Source organism: Telmatherina bonti, assembly GCF_933228915.1.
Source record: "Telmatherina bonti genome assembly, chromosome: 14".
In the NCBI taxonomy this organism is placed as follows: domain Eukaryota; kingdom Metazoa; phylum Chordata; class Actinopteri; order Atheriniformes; family Telmatherinidae; genus Telmatherina; species Telmatherina bonti.
In genome coordinates, this window is record NC_136612.1 from 14,177,036 (window position 1) to 14,196,389 (window position 19,354).

The 19,354-nt window shown below is 42.2% G+C and overlaps 1 protein-coding gene across 1 annotated transcript; it reads left to right on the forward strand.

Annotated features, from left to right (window-relative positions):
• Positions 1–302: 302 nt before the first annotated feature.
• On the forward strand, positions 303–18,986 carry LOC306765272 (envoplakin-like; the record flags this gene model as incomplete). The annotated part of the gene is made up of 22 exons (XM_079252679.1): positions 303–343; positions 4,415–4,514; positions 4,741–4,895; positions 5,021–5,144; positions 5,229–5,360; positions 5,448–5,489; positions 5,578–5,739; positions 5,872–5,979; positions 6,072–6,167; positions 6,243–6,353; positions 10,196–10,342; positions 11,345–11,499; positions 11,595–11,692; positions 11,786–11,958; positions 12,041–12,219; positions 12,304–12,442; positions 13,203–13,396; positions 13,505–13,655; positions 13,752–13,835; positions 13,932–14,069; positions 14,170–14,262; positions 15,507–18,986. 22 exons carry the CDS (start codon positions 303–305, stop codon positions 18,984–18,986), a joined length of 6,102 nt encoding a protein of 2,033 aa, XP_079108805.1.
• Between the last annotated feature and the right edge of the window lie 368 nt (positions 18,987–19,354).

The following is a 19,354-nucleotide window of genomic DNA, read 5'->3' on the forward strand; positions in this document are numbered from 1 at the left end:
GTATGAGATCACATTTCTGTGGAAAAGTAAGAACACATGCACGAGGCGCAAATCTCCTGGAACTTAAAGCCTGCTAGAAGAGCGAAAGGAGGCAGGGAAATGAAACTGGTCCACCCGGTCTGCTCCTCTTCGGCTGCTTTTACTCATGACACACCTGTTGGCCTGGGAGGAGCTGAGACAGGTGGACGCTCCTTAACAGAGGGGCGATCCGGTGAATGAAAGAGAGAGAGAGGAAGAGGAGAGAGGTGGAAGAAACAGACTTGGACTCAGATTACACAAACAGGCCCACGCAGTCTCCCAAGATGTCGAAGAAAAAAGAAGCCAACCCAGTCAGGCTGAGCAGGTGCGTTGGGATTTCCTGTTTGGGAACGAGTGTGTCTTGTCTCGTCTCTTTTTAACTGTGATTTTTCATGCTGAAGGGCAAATCTTTTCCCCTGACTGTGTTCGTACCGCGATCCCATTTGCGGAACGGTTTGGTCCACCTGAACCGCAGCACGTGAAGGCGACACTGATCAGGGGTTTAAATATGATCTGAGATTCGTTCATAAGAAGCAAAGAGAACCTGGGGAGTTTCAGACAACGATCAAACCCTTCTTTAACAGGACACGTCGCAACTTTTCTCTATTTGCTGCGTACATCTTATCTCCCCAGCTGGCTTCTTTATGTAACCACTGTACTGTTATCCCTGTCTTTGCCCAAAGGGTGTATCATGAGTGTTTACAGACTTATTAAACTCAATAGACCAGTGACTCATTAAGCAGATGGGTCAACAGTGTTCCTGCAGTCACATATTTTGTAGTGTACCTTGTTGTCTGTGCTGTAGAGGTGAGGGGTTAAATATTGCTGCTTGGACGGTGCAACAGCAGCACCTCTGCTCTGAGCAGATGTGTATCTGCTGAGGGGCGCGTAATGTTGAACATTAGTGCGCTTTCATAGCGAGGTGAGCTCCACGAAAGCAAAGGGAGTGGCAGGGATTGATCGGTGCTGTGACACCGGAGCCTGAGTGGAAGCGAGTGCATGTTGTCAGACAGTCTGATCAGCTGACGTTTAGCAGAGCCGTGTGTTTGTAATGTGGGAAGCAGCCGACACAGAACCAAATGAGTCACTGGAAGTAGATCTGTTATTTGAGTAAAAGTACTTATTCAATTCATTCATTAATTCCAGGTGAAAGAAATGTAAATACTAGAATAGATTTACTTCAACGCTTTCAGCTCTGCGGCTGCTTTTTTTTTTTTGGCCTCTTCTTACAAATTTCACACCCTGAATGAGATTAGTTTATCTCTGCAAGCTCAAGGTTGAGTTGAATAGTTTTGGAGTCAAAGCAATAGGAGACGTGTCGAGCTGTGTTACTATCAGTTTACTGGTGAAGGAGGAGGGACGATGGCACATCGCACAAATGAAAAAAAAAGAACACTTTCAGGATGAGAATCTCTTTGGAAGGATGCAGCTCTAAACATCAGATTCTACTGCAGTAATAAGAACATCATCATGCTCTAATTGGAATGAGCAGAGTAATGGTAGGCAGTAAGGGTGGGGAAATTGGGATATTTTGTTTCACAATTTTAAAATAGATTTTTTTTTTTTGTCAAAAAACTTTTTTTTTTTTTTCAATTTAATAAAATTAATCCAAAGATTTTTGTCCTTTTTATTGTTTTTATTGATCTTTTTACTTGTCTTCTTGGGCTTTATAGCAGCAGAATGATGATCTGGATACTGTGTTTTTTTTTTTTTTTCTTACTGAAATCAAGAAAAATTACTAGCAAAAAGAAGTTTTATAGATTTTTTTTTGTGTGTTTTTAATTTACAAAAAAGATCAATATTGAAGAATTTTGAGAATCGCAATTTAAATCGAATCGACACGCAAAAAATCTGAATCAAATCGAATCGGGACAAAAGCATATCGTCACAGTCCTTTTAGACAGGTCCCAGCACTTCTCTGAAATGACCATTTTGGAGGTTTGGCTCCATCTGCTCTTCCGTCTGAGGACTGCAGGTTTTAGAGGATGAAGGTTTACATGCAGTGTGATTGTTATGCTGTTGCAAAACAAACATGTTGCAAATAAAACTGAAGCGTTAGATTTATTATACATGTCAAAGGAAAAGATTTAACAGATGTACAAATGATTATTAATTCATTACTTCTGCTCTGCTTTTGGGGAGATTAATCTATATACAGTCGTCCTCATATGTATCCATACCCTCCCATTACAGAAGGAATAAAACAGCTGGAATTGACAAAAGTAATAATAAATAAAATGTTATGAAAATCATGACATTATTTTCTAATTCTGGTTTTATAGAAATATTTTTGAAAAGCAAATAAATATGATAAAATAATACGTGACAGTACTCATAAACTAATATTTTGTTGAACAATCCTTTAATGTTTCTGCTCCAGTCAGGTGTTTTCTGTTCCTCTCAGTCAGACTTCTGCACCTGTTGACAGGTATTTTGTCCCACTGTTCAACAGAAAAGTGCTGTAATTTGTCCAGGATGGATTTTTTTATTTCAACTCAATTAAATATATATTTTTAAAAAAAAAGTGTCTTATATCACTAAATTATATTTGAGCACATTTTAAGTCAATGTTCCTTTTTTTCAGTCTCCAGTTGTTTTAGTGACTGTTGTAAATTCAGCCTTATATTTAATGAAAGGAGATGAATACATATGAGCACAACTGTAAATTATTTACATGCAAAACTTTCTGTTTGAGAAGCTTTAAGAGCTTTGTTTCAAGAAACAAAAGCTGTCAACAATTAGTCATTTAGTAACCTGCATACTCCTGATTGAAACTCCTCTTTTTGAGCATTAATACGGGCGCAGGTCACCTACTGGATCACGGTTTGTGTTGATGTAAAGACAAAGTCATGCTGCCCAACAGCCTCATTGAGCTGGACCTGAAAACAACCTCCTAACCTGAAGTCAGGCGGCTCAGATCAGGTTGTTATTAAGCTTTTATGTCACACGATGATTTATTCTTTCAGTTTGAGTCAGTGTGGATGATGCTTTGCTGCACCTCAGCCTACTACGAGCCGTAATGTCTCCCTCAACCTCATAAACCTGCTGTTCATGTCCGACACAGTGTGTCAGTGTGTGTAGTTTCTGTAGGAATGTCACATTCCTGCAACATTCCACGGCTGCTCCTGGGAGGGGACGGGTGACACTCCCCTCCACCCACACTGCGTCCCCTCGGCGTTAATCTGGGTGTGTCGCCATAAATAGTTGGCTTTCAGGTGTTGGCACCTGAAAAGTCACAGAACAAACAGCCGGAGCGCCCAAACAGGTCAACTGGCAGCAGAAAACTCTGCTGGAGGAATTTCCTTTGTCAGAGCTGTCAGAGCCGTCACACAGACAAAAACTCAAGCATGCTTTTCAAAGGTGGTTTCATTTGAATATTTTATATGAATCTGTCGTCCATTACAATCAAAGTAATACGTGATATCTGATTATTACTAATTAACATTAACAAACAAACAAACAAAATTAACATTAAAAAAGAGATCTTACTGAACTCTACGTCAGGTTTATGTTATTTTATACGTCTACATTTCTCCATTGCAGCTAACTGTCTGTAATAAGTCATAAGTAGTTTAATGATAAAGATTAATAAGATCAATATCGCTAAAGACTAATGTGGTTATAATTACTGCGTGAGTCTTAAAATGTTGCATTTCAATTGAGTACACTTATGCTTATTTTTTTTTAAAGGTAAGATAATTCTTAGTTTTTATGGCAGAGAATTCCTCCTGTTTTAAGAGTATTTTTACTTGTTTTGGGAAGTCTTGACGAGCCAAATTTTCTTCTTCGGTTGGCAGATAATTTATCTTATTTTAAGCAACATTTACATAATTTTTGTAAATTTTATTTTCTTGTTTTTTAAGGCGGAGTTTTTGCAGCAGATCTGAGTTCATCCAAACCAGGGGTCACCAACTCCAGTCCTTGATGGGCTACCATCCTGCAGGTTTCAGTGTTTCCCTTGTACAACACATTTGATCCAAGTGAGAAGGTTCTCCAAGAACTTGTTGTTATCTTCTGCACCTGCCTGTTAATGAGCCATTGGTTTGGGTCAGGTGTGTTGTGCCTGGAAAACAATAAAACCTGCAGGATGGTAGCCCTTCAGGACCAGAGTTGGTGACCCCTGATCCAAACCGACCCCAGTGAAAGATAATCAGATTCATTCTTCTTGTGTTTATCTGATTTCCATTCAAGAGGCTTTGACGAGATGGACTTCATATGCATAATGGGGACTTTTTAAAAAAAAAACAAAACAAAACATTTTGCTTTGTGATGTGCCTTGTGACTTTTAGGTGAAAAAAGAGAGTGCCTTGGCTCAAAAAAGGCTGAAAAACACTGTTCTAAACTATCCTACGAATGCAATCAGAGATGTTTTACTGTGTTGTGTTTGCTCCTCCAGGACTCAGGCCGGCGACCTGGCTGTGGTGATCGCTCGCATGCAGAAAAACGCAGATCAGGTGGAAAAGAACGTCCTGCGAGCCGAGGAGCTGCTGAATGTGGTAAGAAACCTGCAAGCAGCACGAAAACAGAGATTCACATCTGTTTTCAGTTGGAAAATGTCGATAATTTAAAGCTGAGAATGACTTTAATGGAGCTTTGCCATCACTTTTAAAGGTAAAATAAGCTAAAATGCTGCTTTTAATCCCAAATGTCATGATAGTATAAAACACTTCCTCATCATGTAAGCCCAGAGAAGTGTTTCTGACACTCGCTGCTGCTTTGCAGGACACAGAGCGAAGTGGGAAGTACCAGCAGCTCATCCATCAGCTTGAGAACTCAGATAACCTGGCTCAGGCTGAGGGGCTGCTGAAGGATCTGTTTATGGATGTGGACAAAGCCAAGAAGCTGAAGCACCCACAGGCTGAGGAGATAGAGCGAGAGTAAGTCACAGGCAAATAAAAACACACTGGAAACTCACACACCTCTGAGATGGTAACGTTTCCTTCAACTGGTCTCCACCCATCTTCTCAGCTGTCAGAGGAAATTTATCTGTCTTTGTTCTCAGTGTGAAAAATCTCCACGATCGCTGGGTGAAGGACTGCGCCATCTACAGGGACCTGTACGACCAGGTTCAGGACCTGGAGCTGATACAGAAGATCAACTGGGGCCCTCTGCTTGATCAAAAACTGGTCAGTTTCTCGTCATCATTGCTGCGAGCTGGAACTCCTTCACGTCCAGGCTTGTGTGTGAAAAGCTGCTGTTGTTTTCTGCAGAGCCAGGTGAAGGACGAGACGTACGGCTCCAGCCTGTCGGACGTAGAGAGGCAGATCGCTGAGCACAACATCCTGCACCAAGAAATCGAGGCCTACAACAGCCAGCTGCAGCCCAGCACCACCACTTCCAAGGTAACAGCACAAACCAGCAGGTGTGTGTGTTTGTGTGTGTGTGTGTGATGCAGGTTCACCAGCTTCCTCATCGTGTTTTGTTTTCAGGAGCAGCTCGCCAGCCTCAAACAGAAATATGCTGAACTTTTGGTGAGTAGTTTTGCCTTTTCTCTTGGAGCGTTCCCTCCACCTGCTTCACGTGTCTCTAAACGTCGCGTGGATCTGGTGTGTTCTGCAGGAAAGCTCCCGGCGCAGGAAGATCCATCTGGACTCTCTGTATGAGTACATGCAGAGCTGCAGTAAGGAGCTGGTCTACCTCTCAGGCCAGCAGGACCGGATCCTCCAGAGAGACTGGAGTGACCGCATGGTTGACCCTGCAGGTGTCCGGATGGAGTACAAAGTGAGCGGCGATGCTCATTTTTAATCTGTTTATTTCATCTTGTTGTGTCATTATGGTGATTTATAACATTTGAAGAGACCCCTGCACCAGATGGGACTGTTTTCTACATCCTGTTTTTGTGTTTATACACAGAAATTCAAAGCAAACGGACTGCTGGCACATGAACGGCAGGTCAACCAGCTGGAGCAGGAAGGAGACCATCTTCTTGAGATGAACCACCCCGGCGGAGCGACAATACAGGTGTTTAAGAGCCGCAAGTTTCATCCAAAATGGTAAAAACTGAATCTATTTAAGCAGAATGCAGCTGAAGCAGGTGTCGCTGTTTTGATCAGGCTCACAAGGATTCGGTCCAGGCCGAGTGGCAAGCCTTCCTCAACCTGTGTCTCGCTCAGGAAGTCCACCTGGACAACGTCGACGACTACAAGAAGGTAAAGTTGCAGTTGAATTGCTGCGCTCACAATCATTCTGTTGCCGACATGTTAAGAAGTGATTGTTTGTTGCAGTTCCAGCTGGATGCAGAGATGCTGTCGGATTCCTTGGATAGACTCAGTTCCACCCTGGACACGAAGTCCCTGACCAACAAGACAAACCCTGAGATCCTGTTGGCTCTGGAGGTGCAGCATAACATTAATCTCATGTTCTGTAACGCATTTACCTGAAACCTGCACCCAGTTTAGCAGCTGATCACAGCAGAAAACATGAAGCTTCTCTAAACAGACAAGGATCATATGGAGCTCTACCATGTGGATCAGATGGGATTCACCATCTACTGGTGCTTTCCGGAGTCTTAAGGCAAATTAAAACACATTGAAATGATTCAAGCAGGGCAGATGACTCAGGCCAAAAGGAGGAAAAGTGTCTTGCAGAAAATAAACTGAAAATATGGAGGGAAGTTGTTTAAAACAACTCAAGTTCAGACCTGGTGTGATAGATCACACAGTTATAAGCTAGAGAGAAAAAAAAACATCTAAAAGAGACTAAAAATCCTTAAAAAATCTCTGAAAATCTCAAGATAATTTAACCAGAATTTAGGAAAGACTACAGACACATGCAATCCTTTAAACAGCATGACTGAATTTAGCAGATCTGCTCACTTCAGCTAAATCCGCGGCCATCTTTAATCCTGTCTCTTCCCTGAGACCTCTCCAGGCAGTAAAAGTCAGTCTGATGATGAAGCTTGTCTTATATCTTGTTCTGTTGCTTTTCTTGCTTTTTTCTTTGCCTTCTCTGATAATCTCCTCCTGAGTTTCTTTGCTGAATCAGCCTTGGTTTACGTTCAAAGCAGCCGGTGTTGTGACATGCAGATGCTGGAGTGTGACACGTTGTTGTAAAACACAAAAGTGTTGCCTAGGGCTGGAAAATAAAAGTTGTGAAGTTCAGTTTCTTGGCTTTGGGACGCTGCAGGGGGTGTACATACTGAAAGTCTGTGTGCCATGAAAATGAATCAATAGCACCAAGTTTTATGGTATGTACAGTTGTGTTCATATGTATTCATCCCCTTTCATTAAAGAAAAGCAGTCACTCAAATAACTGGAGACTTAAAAAAAGGAACAATAACTAAAAATTTGCAAAAATATAATTAAGTAATATAAGACACTGTTTTTTTTCCATTTAATTGAGTTGAAGAAAGAAAAAAAAAGAAACAAACAAATTGGTCCTGGACAGATTAGAGCACTTTTCTGTTGAACAGTGGGACAAAATACCTGTCAGCAGGTGCAGAAGTCTGACTGAGAGGAACAGAAAACACCTGACTGGAGCGGAAACATTAAAGTTCAACAAAATATTAGTTTACGAGTGATGTAATATGTAATAAATTATCTTATTTGTTTGCTTTTAAAAAAATATTTCTATTGAACCAGAATTAGAAAATAATGTAACAATTTTCATAAAATTTTTATTTATTATTACTTTAGTCAATTTCAGCTTATTTTACAGGCAGCTGTTTTTTCCTTCTTTAATAAAAGGGGATGAATAAATATGAACCCAACTGTATGTAGTGTTGCTTTCAAGATAAAAACAATGAAATCTAACGAAGGAAAGTTGAAATGAGATGGAAAATAGACTGATTCAGTCCTCAAACTTGTTCTAAGAGATGGAGAGACAATCTGTGAAAAGGTATATTTAGTACACTCAAACTATTCTGACATGATGTACCGTTAATAGAGGACACACGAGGCTCTAAGAGTCTGCAGAACTCTTGTTTCTAGGACTGACACGTCATGACATCATCTTGGACGAAGGCCATTACAAGTAATTGGTTGAAAGAATATAGATAAGCAGCCAGAAATACACCCCCTGGAAAATCTGACTCATCCACTCAGGACGAGAGAGATTAACAAAACGGTGGAGTTCACGTTTTATCTATGGATGAAGAGATGGGTTAAGTACTTGGACCTGTCCAGGGTTTACTGTATTTCCTGCTTAGTATCGGCTCCAGCTTGTTATCCTACACTGAAATCAGCCGGTATAGATGATGGATGAATGGGAGGGTTAATACCACTTAATACCTCTTTATATACAGTATTTACTTCTAGAGACATTTACAGTGATGCCTTGTTAATTTTAATATTATATGAAAATATAACTAATATTTTCTTGTCCTGTTTAAGCTTTATACATTGAGTGGCAGTGTGTCAGATGATTTATGTCCAATGAGGAGACTCAGTTGTAAATATACCATCCACACACATGCAGATCCCTTTAAGGTCCTGCTCTACCTTTAAGTTGAGGTAAATTTGCAGTGACTTTGATGAATTTCTTTTAAAAAATTGTGGAAATAAACCTGCCTGAGCCATTTGTACCAACTGGTTTGGGCATGTAAAACCAAACTCAGTGTTTGCTTTGACACTGTTTCATATTTTGACCATTTTACTGTTGTTATGTAATTATTAATTACATCTCAACCATTTGCTAAAACACAGTTATTCTGATTATTCTTGTCCATAACAAATGGAAAAACACAAAGAAACCTTTTTCTCTGGGTTTTTTGTTAGTGTGAACCTTAAAGGGATATCAGTCAATCTTTATTTATAAAGCACTTTTCATACAATGAAAAATGTAGTGCAAAAAAAAAAACTAGATTACCAATCAAATCCTCCTGAATCAAAAGCCCATGAAACCCACATGTACACAACATACCAAACACTTAAAATGATGCCTCTGGAGCAGAGCCGTTTCTTGCTATAGGCGGACTAGGCAGATGCTTTGGGCCCCCAAGCCACCAGGGGGCCCCAAAGCTGCATCTTCAGCTTCTTCTGAGGGAGAATTGAAATGTTGGTTTTTATCTTTAGTTATCTTTTGTGTTTAAGACTCCCCTCATAGGCTTAAAAATAAACATATGCCTAAATAAAATAAACTGCAACCGTAAGCAGTGGGTGGTCTTTTATTTTATGGCAATATTAGGTTGTTGCATTAAAGATGGTAGAGCTGATTATTTCTCAACCTGTTCACGACCTGCTCCCTACTCCGCCAATTCATGGGTGATGATGTGCAGTGGTTAGTTTTTGTGTTTTATGTGGGTCTTTTTTTCTTATTTTCTGTTTTTGTTCATGTTTCATTGTTAACTTTTGATTTGCAGTTTTGATACAATACTTTATTTTCAGACTTTGTACAACTGTATCTCTGTCTTGATAAAATAATAAATGTAAAAAAGAAAGAGTGAACTGTAGTCAAGAGAAAACCAGCAACTCTTCCCGTATTTTGTTCAGCATACAGCTGTAATAACCAGCAAAATATTGCGAGCAGATCATGTTGAATTACATTTCACAAGGTTGAATAATAATTTATTTAACCAGATAAAAATTGACAGATAAATCCGAATGCCTCAATAAACAATCAAAGATTTTAATATCAAATTCATCAATACATTTATTTATATTGCAGCTACCTTATGTATTTGTTAAATAGTATAAGAAATATTTTAGCACAGTTTTTTTTAAATAAACAGCTTAAAGATCTTTACTTTTTTGCCTGATTTGCTCAAGAACTGTAAGAGATGGTAACATGTTAGTAGAGCATCTAAATGGTTAGGAATATCTTCATCACAGTTTGACAAACTAGAGGCCCCTAGACACCATCTTGCCTCGGGCCCCCACAAAGCTAGAAACGGCCCTGCTCCAGAGTCCAGACACATCAGGACTGCACTCACTTTTAGTATCGTAAGTTTTCCGTGTGGTAAAACGGTGGTTTTCTTTGAATGTATTGACAATAGGGGTGGGAAAATCGAATCGAAAAATCGGAAATAAAGAGGTCACTCCACGTTTTCTGTACGCTTAAATGTGATGTTTTGTGGTATAAACTGCAGCATTTACTGTGTCTCCTCTTCAGATGTCAGACTCTCCTCTTCTTTTTAAAAGGGAGGGGGAAAAAATCAGCTTTTCCTCCACCTGCAGAATCAACGACGAGGCTTTCAGTGCTTCTAACTCCTGTCACTTCTTATTCCATCACACACCGACAGGGAGACGAACCAGCCGTGAGGAGGGGCGAGCAGCGCCTGGCCACGCTCAGGGAGAGCAGCAGCAACATTGCGCCTCTGAAGTTACGCAGAGTCCAGCCCACCGAGCCCACCACCGTGGTGTCACTGTGTGACTGGGAGGGTGAAAAGGTAAGATCGAATCGGATTTTCACTTTATGTCTTCACAAGTTAAATTCAGGAACAGGGCCGGATAAAAAATGCACAGGGCCCTGGGCCCAGAGTGTTCCAGGGGCCCCCTTCCCCACCACAACATTGTGAAAATTGTGAATGATACAGTGTTAAACGACATTTCTAACATCTCTCCGTCAGTGGTACTAATGGCAACACACTATTGGTAGTGGTGTAACTGGTTTTTCTGTACATTTTGTTTCATGTCCAAACTGCTGGTGTTTGCCCCATATGGGCCCCAGGTGGGCCTGGGCCCCTGTGCCTAGGGTGATCAGATCTTCTCTCACCAAATGTGGGACAAAGACTGAAAATGTGGGACAATGTGAGATTCCACTCTGCCATGACAAAGTTAAAAAAAATAAACTTTCTATTTTGCTCTTTGGTAATCAAATTACTAACCAAACATAACAAATCTGTTATTATAAAGCCTCCCTCTGAGTAGCGCGTTTTTTGTGTCATTTCATGTCATATTCCCCGCCGTGTGACATGGAAAAATTATTTTGACAAATCCTCTCACAGTCTCCTCGAACAGGTTTAACTTAGGAATATATGCTTTCCCAGTCTTTGCTGTAACAACACTTTCTTTTCTTCTTCGCTGCGGTCCTCCCTGTCCTCCATGATAAATCGGTGTGTTTATTTATTTATTTTCGTTAGTGGGTGCACCGGTGCATCCTAGATGTGCATTAAGTCCCGCCTCCTAGTTTGATTGATTGAGTGTAACTCCAATCAGCAGATGGTGTGATGTGAGACGTAACACAATTAGTAAAAGCCAGTTTTGTTTTGTTTGGTTTTTTTTTCCTTCACAAAAGTGAAGACTGGTCCTTAACAATGCGGGACAGCGCCCCGTTTTGTGGGACGTGTGAAAAGTTATAGAAACTTGTGTGACATCTGGCCGCCATACCTAATTCCCATTGGATAATCCGGCCTTGTTCAGGAACTTTAAATGCTCTCCGTGTGTTTTAGGACACTGTGTTGCGCGGTGAGACGCTGGTTCTGAAGTCCAACTCTAAAAATGAGAACTGGGAGCTTCGGACCACCAGCGGGGAGGTGAAAACCCTCCCGGGGGCGTGTTTCATGGTCCCACCGCCTGATGCTGAGGCCCTGCAGACAGTCAACAGGTACGCAAGACAAACTGCTCAGCTGTAACAGAAAAAAGGTCTGAATGCAACTGATTTAATACAAGTTGTGTGTGTGTGTGTGTGTGTGTGTTCAGCCTGGACAGAAAGCTGAAAGACCTGATGAACCGTCGAGCTGCACTCATGGACTCGTTGAAGACCCCTGTGGTGGAGGTGGTTCGGCATCAGAAAGCAGGTGAGACACAAACACACTCCTCATTTTCCCTCCTCATCCCAGTCGAAACCTGGACATTTTCAGATCAGATATCTTTCCTTTTTTCCTCCTCAGCTGCGGTGAAAAGTGCTCCGGCGGACACCAAAGCCGAAGAGCTCATCAGTGAGATAGACAGGATCAACAAAGCCCTGGGTGAGAGTGAAAAAGAAATCCTGAACAGGCTGAGGACCCCGCTGGATCACCACAAGCCCATACAGGACCTGGAAAACAGACTCACGGAGCACGAGGTGAGCAAGGGCTGCTGGGATTTATAGAAATTACCTCATTGAATCAAATACAGATTTTCTAAATATTGTCCCTGTGCTGCAGAAATCTGCTCTGACAGTCAGGAAACTGGAGTCAGACACGTCTGCTGTCCAAAGAGAAACGGATCCTCTAATGTCCAAGAGACCCCTGGGACCCAAAGCCGCCTCCCTGCACGTCAAACTCACCGCTGCTGACAACAAGTTCTATGACATTGACACACTTATCGATCTTTATCAGAAAAAGTAAGATGTGGGTTCTTTCATGTAGGAACGTCGATGTGCACAACCTTTTCTCATGAAACTCTTCTATTCGTCTCCTTGCAACAGAGCAACGGCCTCCATGTTCCTGGAGAAACAGATGCAGAAAGCCGACGGGGTGGTTTCTGGTTTTGAGAGGGAGCTAGCTAAAGATGGGGTCATTCAGGATGAACCCAACGCGCTGCAGAGTCGCTACCAGAAGCTGCAGGTGATGCATCTTGTAAACTAGATAAGAGAGGCGACATCATGGCTGGGCAGTTAATCAAAAATGAATCAAAACCAACATTCGGTACGAGTAATCAATGTAACCTCGCTCATGTCAGTTATTTAAATTCTTTTAAAATGTACATTTCTCTTAAATATATTTTTAAAAAAATCTGAATTAAATTACCATATATTTTTAAAATGCTCGTTTCCTTTTACTTATTATCAATAGAGTATCTGCTCTTCTATAATAAAAAATATTTGCAACAAAAGATTCAGTCAGCTATAAATAAAATGATACTGTAATAATGGTTAATTAATCATGGTCCGGGTAATCCGTTCAGTTAATTAGGATATTGGTTTAAAGTCATATTGTTCAGCCCTATGCGACGTGGAACATGACAAAGCTTAAAGTGGGACAAAGTGGGACTAACCCATAAAAACCCAGTGTGATATGTGATACATGCAGTTTCTGAGACATTTGGCAACACTTTATGGTACAAAATCCTGTGGATCACAAGCTGATTTTTCTCTCCTGCCCCTTAAAAGTCACCAGAAAGCAGAAGATTACACTATAAAACTTTTTTTTGTCATATCACTTGGTAATAAATAGTAAATACCCCTAAAAAATGTAGGTACTTTTTAAATTTACATTTTGTTAAAGGGACAAATAAGACCTCATATTTAAAAATTTAGACCTTTATTACTTTTTTTTATATAAGCTGGATCTTCATTGGTTAACTTCTCATTACGTTGTCTAACAGGCCATGGAGAAGGATGCCGCCTCGAGGAAAGATGAGTTGAATAAATTAGGAAAAGAGCTGGACCTGACCAAGAAAACATGCAGCTCCCTGCAGCAGAACTTCAGCGAGTTCTGCCCTGACATCCGTTGGCAGGAGAACCAGGTGAAACAGCTGAAGAACCGTTACGCAAACGTCAACAATCAGCTCCAGGAGAGGTAAGGAGTGTGAAAACAAACCATGTAAACCAACAACAAACCGGTGAACCGGTTAAGGCCCATTGCTGTGTTTTTGTAGCTGACACACGTTCATTTCTTTGGCTTTAGGTTGGCTCTCATTCAGCAAGCAACAAATAAAACTCAAGATTTCCAGAACGCCGTTCAGTCGCTGGATTTTTTCTTGGTTAACTTGCCAAACCACGTGAGCAAACCTACGGATGATGTGGCTCAGATGAGAGCCAATCAGAACTCTCAGAAGGTACATGATTGTTTATTTAGCATCCAGTAGGAATCAGAGTAGCGTCATGTATCTGTAGTAATAAACTGCTGGTTTTGATTCATGTCTCTTGTTTAGAAAGTGGTGGAGGACATCAAGAAGAAGTCGGATGATTTAGACCGAATCCAAGACATGTCCCGAGATCTGCAGGGTGTTTTAAATGTGAGTTCACAAAGCTTGGTCAATCGTACCAACAATACCATTCGTGACACTGAATCCTTTTGTTTTTCATTCATTCACTCACTCATTTATTCTCAGGAATATGAGATGAAGTCAAAAATTTACCGTGCGACTCTGTACGATGAGAACGACATAGATCGTAAAGATGACATCGATGGAGAATCCGCCCTGAAGAAACAGCTAACCTCGACTCTGGCTAAGGGCGTAGAGAGAACGGTACGATCTTAAGACAAGACATCAACAACAACACCTCAAACAAAACATTTCCATCTGTCAGCTGCACATTTCAAACTAACGCCGCCTTCTTTCACTGCAGGAGAAAGATCTGCTGAACCTTTACTCTCAGGTGTCTGCAGAGAACAACCAGCGGCTGAGTCAGCTGGACACGGCGAGGAACATGATGGCGAGGGTACGGCGAAACTATTTCATGTTTTATGGGGCAGCCACGATGGCGTCTTTCAGTTAGAGGGGAAGCGGTTGCGTAAATGGTTGCTATGGTGATGATTGGGACATGAGGGACATTGTGTATGTAACCTTATAGTTTGACAGAGCAAAAGGGAAACTACAAATTACGCCTCAAACAAACAGTCCACGCTCGAAATCCAAAACTCATATTGAAAGAAATCCTGACCCACAGACAGCAGAAGCATCTGGGGAACACATTGATTTAAGCATTTTACTGTTTACTATGTAGTATTTATAGCATGTTGAAAAGAGCCTCACATCCTTACGTCAAAAGAAAATTTGATCTTTATAATGGGAAACGATGGGAGTTGGGGTGGTTTCACTTTGCACTCTGAGAGAAAACTGTAAGGCCGATCATGATGATGGCCACATTGTATAATTTGCAGAGATGTATAAAGTAGAAGTAGAAAGTAGAAGTCCTGTCTGGCAGCTCTTTCCAACCAGTCACTAAACCAGATGAATTTAATCAGGTTATCTCCACTGCAGGTAGATGATGTTAGTAGAAACACCTGTTCTAAACGCATCAGTAGATCCAAAAACATGGCAGGACTTCTAATGTATTTTTACTTTTACTTCTACTTAATACACTTCTGATAATTTGTATATGCAAAGGAGAAATTGTTTTTAATGAGTTTTGGGTGCATAACATCATCTCACTCTAGTGGGAACTTTTCATTGCAAAATCCCAAAAAGTTTAACAAAACTTAAACTGTAAATGTGTTAAAACCATAAATGATATCAAAATGCACTTTCAGAGATAAATATTAGATCTCTTGTGACTTGTTTAAACTTTGAAAGAGGTTTGTATCTGAAAGTATTCATTCGTTATCCTAACCGCTGAATCCGATTAAGGGTTGCGGGGAAGCTGGAGCCTATCCCAGCAGTCATTTGGGCGAAAGGCAGGGTACACCCTGGACAGCTCGCCAGTCCATTGCAGGGACGTATCTGAAACTGTGCCTGAATTATGGGGCTCAGGGACAGAGGTCAATATTTGTAAACACTGTGAAATGGATTCCTGCCAAAAGTATAAACACAACATTCCTGATCAAGAAGCACATTTCCTGTTTTTTATTTACTTGTGTGTTTGTTTTTCAGAACAAACGCCTTCTGCATTGGCACAGAATGAAAACTCAGCATCAACCATGTGAATGATCATTTCTAAAACTTTGCTTTTGTGTCTTTTTGCAGAATGAGGAGAAAGTCAGTCAGGTGGTCGTCAGTCAGCAGCTGCAGCTACAGAGCCAGAAGAAGGACCTGGAGGAAGTTGATGGTCTGAAAAAGGAATTAAGCGAGGAGGTTACCAGGCGCTTACATGCTGAGAAAGACCTGGAAACCTACCGTAAGAGGTTTTTGTCTCTGAAGAGCAGGAGAGGGGTGGAGCGGCTGGAGGAGAAGGAGGTGGTGCAGTATTACCGCGACCCCAAGTTGGAGGTTGAGCTCCAGTCTCTGAAAAAACGCATTCAGGATGAAGGATTGAAGAGGTCCAGAACTCAGTCTGAGATTACCATTTTTGATGAGAAGATCATCAAAGTGGAATCCGAGCTGACCAAAGTCGAGCCTAAACTGGTGACCAAAATACTCACTGAGTACGAGCGAGACCCTCAGCTTGATAAAGAGGCCGTCAAGATCCGAGATGAGATGCAGAGGATAAAGCTGGAGCTGCAAACGACAGATATGGAGGAGGTCCAAGTGAAAAGCACGCTGACGCTTCTATCTCAGCAGAAACCAAAGATCCGGGAGAAAGTTGTCAAGAAAGAAGTGGTAAGACTGGAAAAAGATCCAGAGATGCTGAAAGCCGTTCTCATGTTTCAGAGCAAGATCGCAGAGGAAGAACTGTGCTGCAAGTCTGTCAATGATAACATTTTCAGCACACGGAGCCAGATAAACACGTTGGAGCGCGTTATCCCCACCATCCAACCCAAGATCGTCACCAAGGTGGTGAAACAAGTCCATCAAGATCCAGAAGCGCTTGAGGAGTCAAAAAGGCTAAAAATGTCCTTGGAGGAGGAGAAAGATGAAAACGTCATCCTGATGAAGGACCTGACCACCTTTCAGTTGCGTTATGACGAACTGGAGAAGCTCAGGCCCAAAGTGGAGGTCAAGGAGATCATTAATGAGATTTATAGAGTTGATCCTGAGACAGAAGTTGAGCTGGTGCGTCTGAAGAAGGAGCTGCAAGATTTGGGCTGGAACCGAGCGGATCTGGAGAAAGAGAGCAATGCGGTGCTGACGTCTCTGAGCACCCTGCGGGCTCAGAAGCCAAAAGTGGAGTACAAAGAGGTAACCCAGGAGGTGATCAAAGAAGAGAAAAGCCCAGAGGTCATCAGGGAATTACAAAGGCTGAACAACCAAGTGGCTCGTCTAAAGGGAAACTATGACACAACCCTCGAGCTGCTAACCCGCCTGCGTAAGGAAAGAGACGAGCTGAAAGCAGAGAAATCCAAAGTGGAGATGAAGCTTGTGACAACAGAAGTCATCAAATACGAGAACGACCCTCTTCTGGAGAAAGAGGCCGACAGACTTCGAAGGAATGTGAGAGAAGAGATTCAGCAACGCCGCACTGTGGAGGAATGCCTCTTCGATCTGCAGAACCAATACATCATGCTAGAGAGGCAAAAGCCAGAGGAGAAGATCATCATGCAGGAGGTGGTGCGACTTCAGAAGGACCCCAAGCAGATCCTGGAGCACGAGAAGCTAAACAAGAACCTGGATGAAGAAATGAAAGCGCGCAGAAAACTGGAATTAGAAGTCAGACAGCTCAGATCCCTGATTGAAGAGAAAGAGAACAGCCTGGCTCAGATGGATAATCGCCAGAAGAAAATCCAAGCAGAGTCGGAGCTCAGACAGATCAAATCTCGAATTCTTGAACTGGAGAACGCTCCACTGCCCGTTGAGGAAAAAATCATCATCGAGGAAGTCCTAAAAGTGGAGAGGGACCCTCAGCTGGAAAAACTCACCGATGGTGTACGCGTCGACTTGGAGACTGAAAGTAACGAGATCAGTCGTCTGGAAAGGGAAATTCGAAACCTCAAACTCAAGTTGGACATTCTGCAGAAAGAGAAGTCCGTTGAGAAGGTTGTTTACCGAGAAGTTGTTCGTGTAGAGAAAGATCCAGCCGTAGAAGCTGAGAGGGATCATCTCCGAGAACTAGTAATACGGGAGAAAAACCTCAGACGGGAGCAGGAAGTCCACATTCAGAACATCCACATCAAGCTAAACCACCTACAGTCATCGAGGTCTGTTACTTCTCAGGAGGAGACGTCTCTCATTGCACAGCGAGAGGCTCTGCAGAGGGAGAAGGAGGATCTCCTCCAACAGCTCACAGGAATTGATTCTGAAAGACAGAACATCAGCATAACCTTCCAGCAACAGTCCAAACTGATGAGCGAGAGGAACCAGCTGGCTCGCCAAAGGAGCCTGAAGGCGTCATCTGAGGTCCAGAGGCTAGAGAAGGAAATCCTGAATGAGAAGGACAAAATCCACCAGAAAGAGACCCTCATCAGTGAGCTGCAGACCAGCATCAGGAAGGAAGATCACTCTGAAACTCAAACTAGAGAAACTAATCTCCAAACCAAAATCACCATCTTGGATCCAGAAACTGGGAAAGACATGTCCCCCTACGATGCTTACCTGCAAGGACTGATCGATCGGAACAACTACCTTCAGCTGTCGCAGCTGGAGTGCGACTGGGAGGAGATCACTTCTACCAGTCCGGACGGGGATACCACAATCTTGCAGGATCGAAAAAGTGGGAAGCAGTACTCGGTGAAGGATGCTCTGAAGGAAGGCCGCTTGACTCAGCATGACGTGAACCGCTACAAGCAGGGGAAAATGTCCATTTCCGAGTTTGCCCTCCTTGTTATGGGGGAAGTAAAAAAGCCTTTTGTTCCTTCAATAGTTCCAATATCTCCCACCAAACCCAATACAACCTCTTCTCTGAACTCCATGCCTATGTCCCTGAGATCTTCCTACCCCAGCCTGAACTCTCATCACAGTGGTAGTTTGAATAACCTCAGCGCTGTAACAACAGATGAATATTTCCCAATCTCTGGTATATATGACACCACCACCCAAAGCCGGATGTCTGTGAGAAGCGCGCTGACTCGCAAACTCATCAACGCCGACACGGCTCTGAGGCTGCTGGAGGCCCAAGCGGCCTCCGGAGGAATCGTCGATCTTGGCAAAAAGGACAAACTCTCTGTCCACAAGGCAGTCGAGCACAATCTCATTGACTCGGGGCTCATGCATAAGCTCCTCAATGCCCAGAAAGCCTTCACCGGAATCGAGGATCCTGTGTCTAAAGTGCGCCTGGCGGTGGGGCCCGCAGCGCAGAAAGGGTACATCCCTCAAGAAAATGCTAGAAGGTACATGGAGGCGCAGTACCTGACCGGTGGCTTGGTGGATCCCAATAAACCAGGCCGGCAAACAGTTCAGGAGGCCCTCGCCAACAAGCTGATAGACAGCAAGGCAGCCAGTCAGCTGGAAGACGAGGCTTGCCACACAAAGGAGCTGCTGGACCCCGTCACCAAGGAGAAGATATCCTACAAGCAGGCCATGGAGCGTTGTAGGAAGGACGTCACCACGGGGCTCCTGCTGCTTCCTGCAGTCTCCACCGATGCTGACAATATGCCGTCGTACTCCAACTACAACTTCAACCACAAAGTCTAGCGATGCATGAAGATGTGACGTATTTACACGTTCTAACATAATTGCACAGCTGATTGGATTAATTCACTTTGTTAATGAAGAAAAAAGAAAAAATAGTGGATAAAGTATTTTGTGGTTGAACTGTAAATGTGGATCTGGTTTTATCTCAGTGCTACTTTTCGATCATTTTAAATGTTACTTTTATATGTTATACTGCTCAACATTGTAATGTCAAATCATTCAAATATGCTTATTAAAGCTCACAAATATCACATGAATCTGTCTTTTTTTTTATCAAACATTTAAACAAAATGATAAACATGTATGTTTAATTCTCTTTATTTTTTTTGTCTTATGAGTAAATTTAAGATAAAACAAAGCTAAACAGA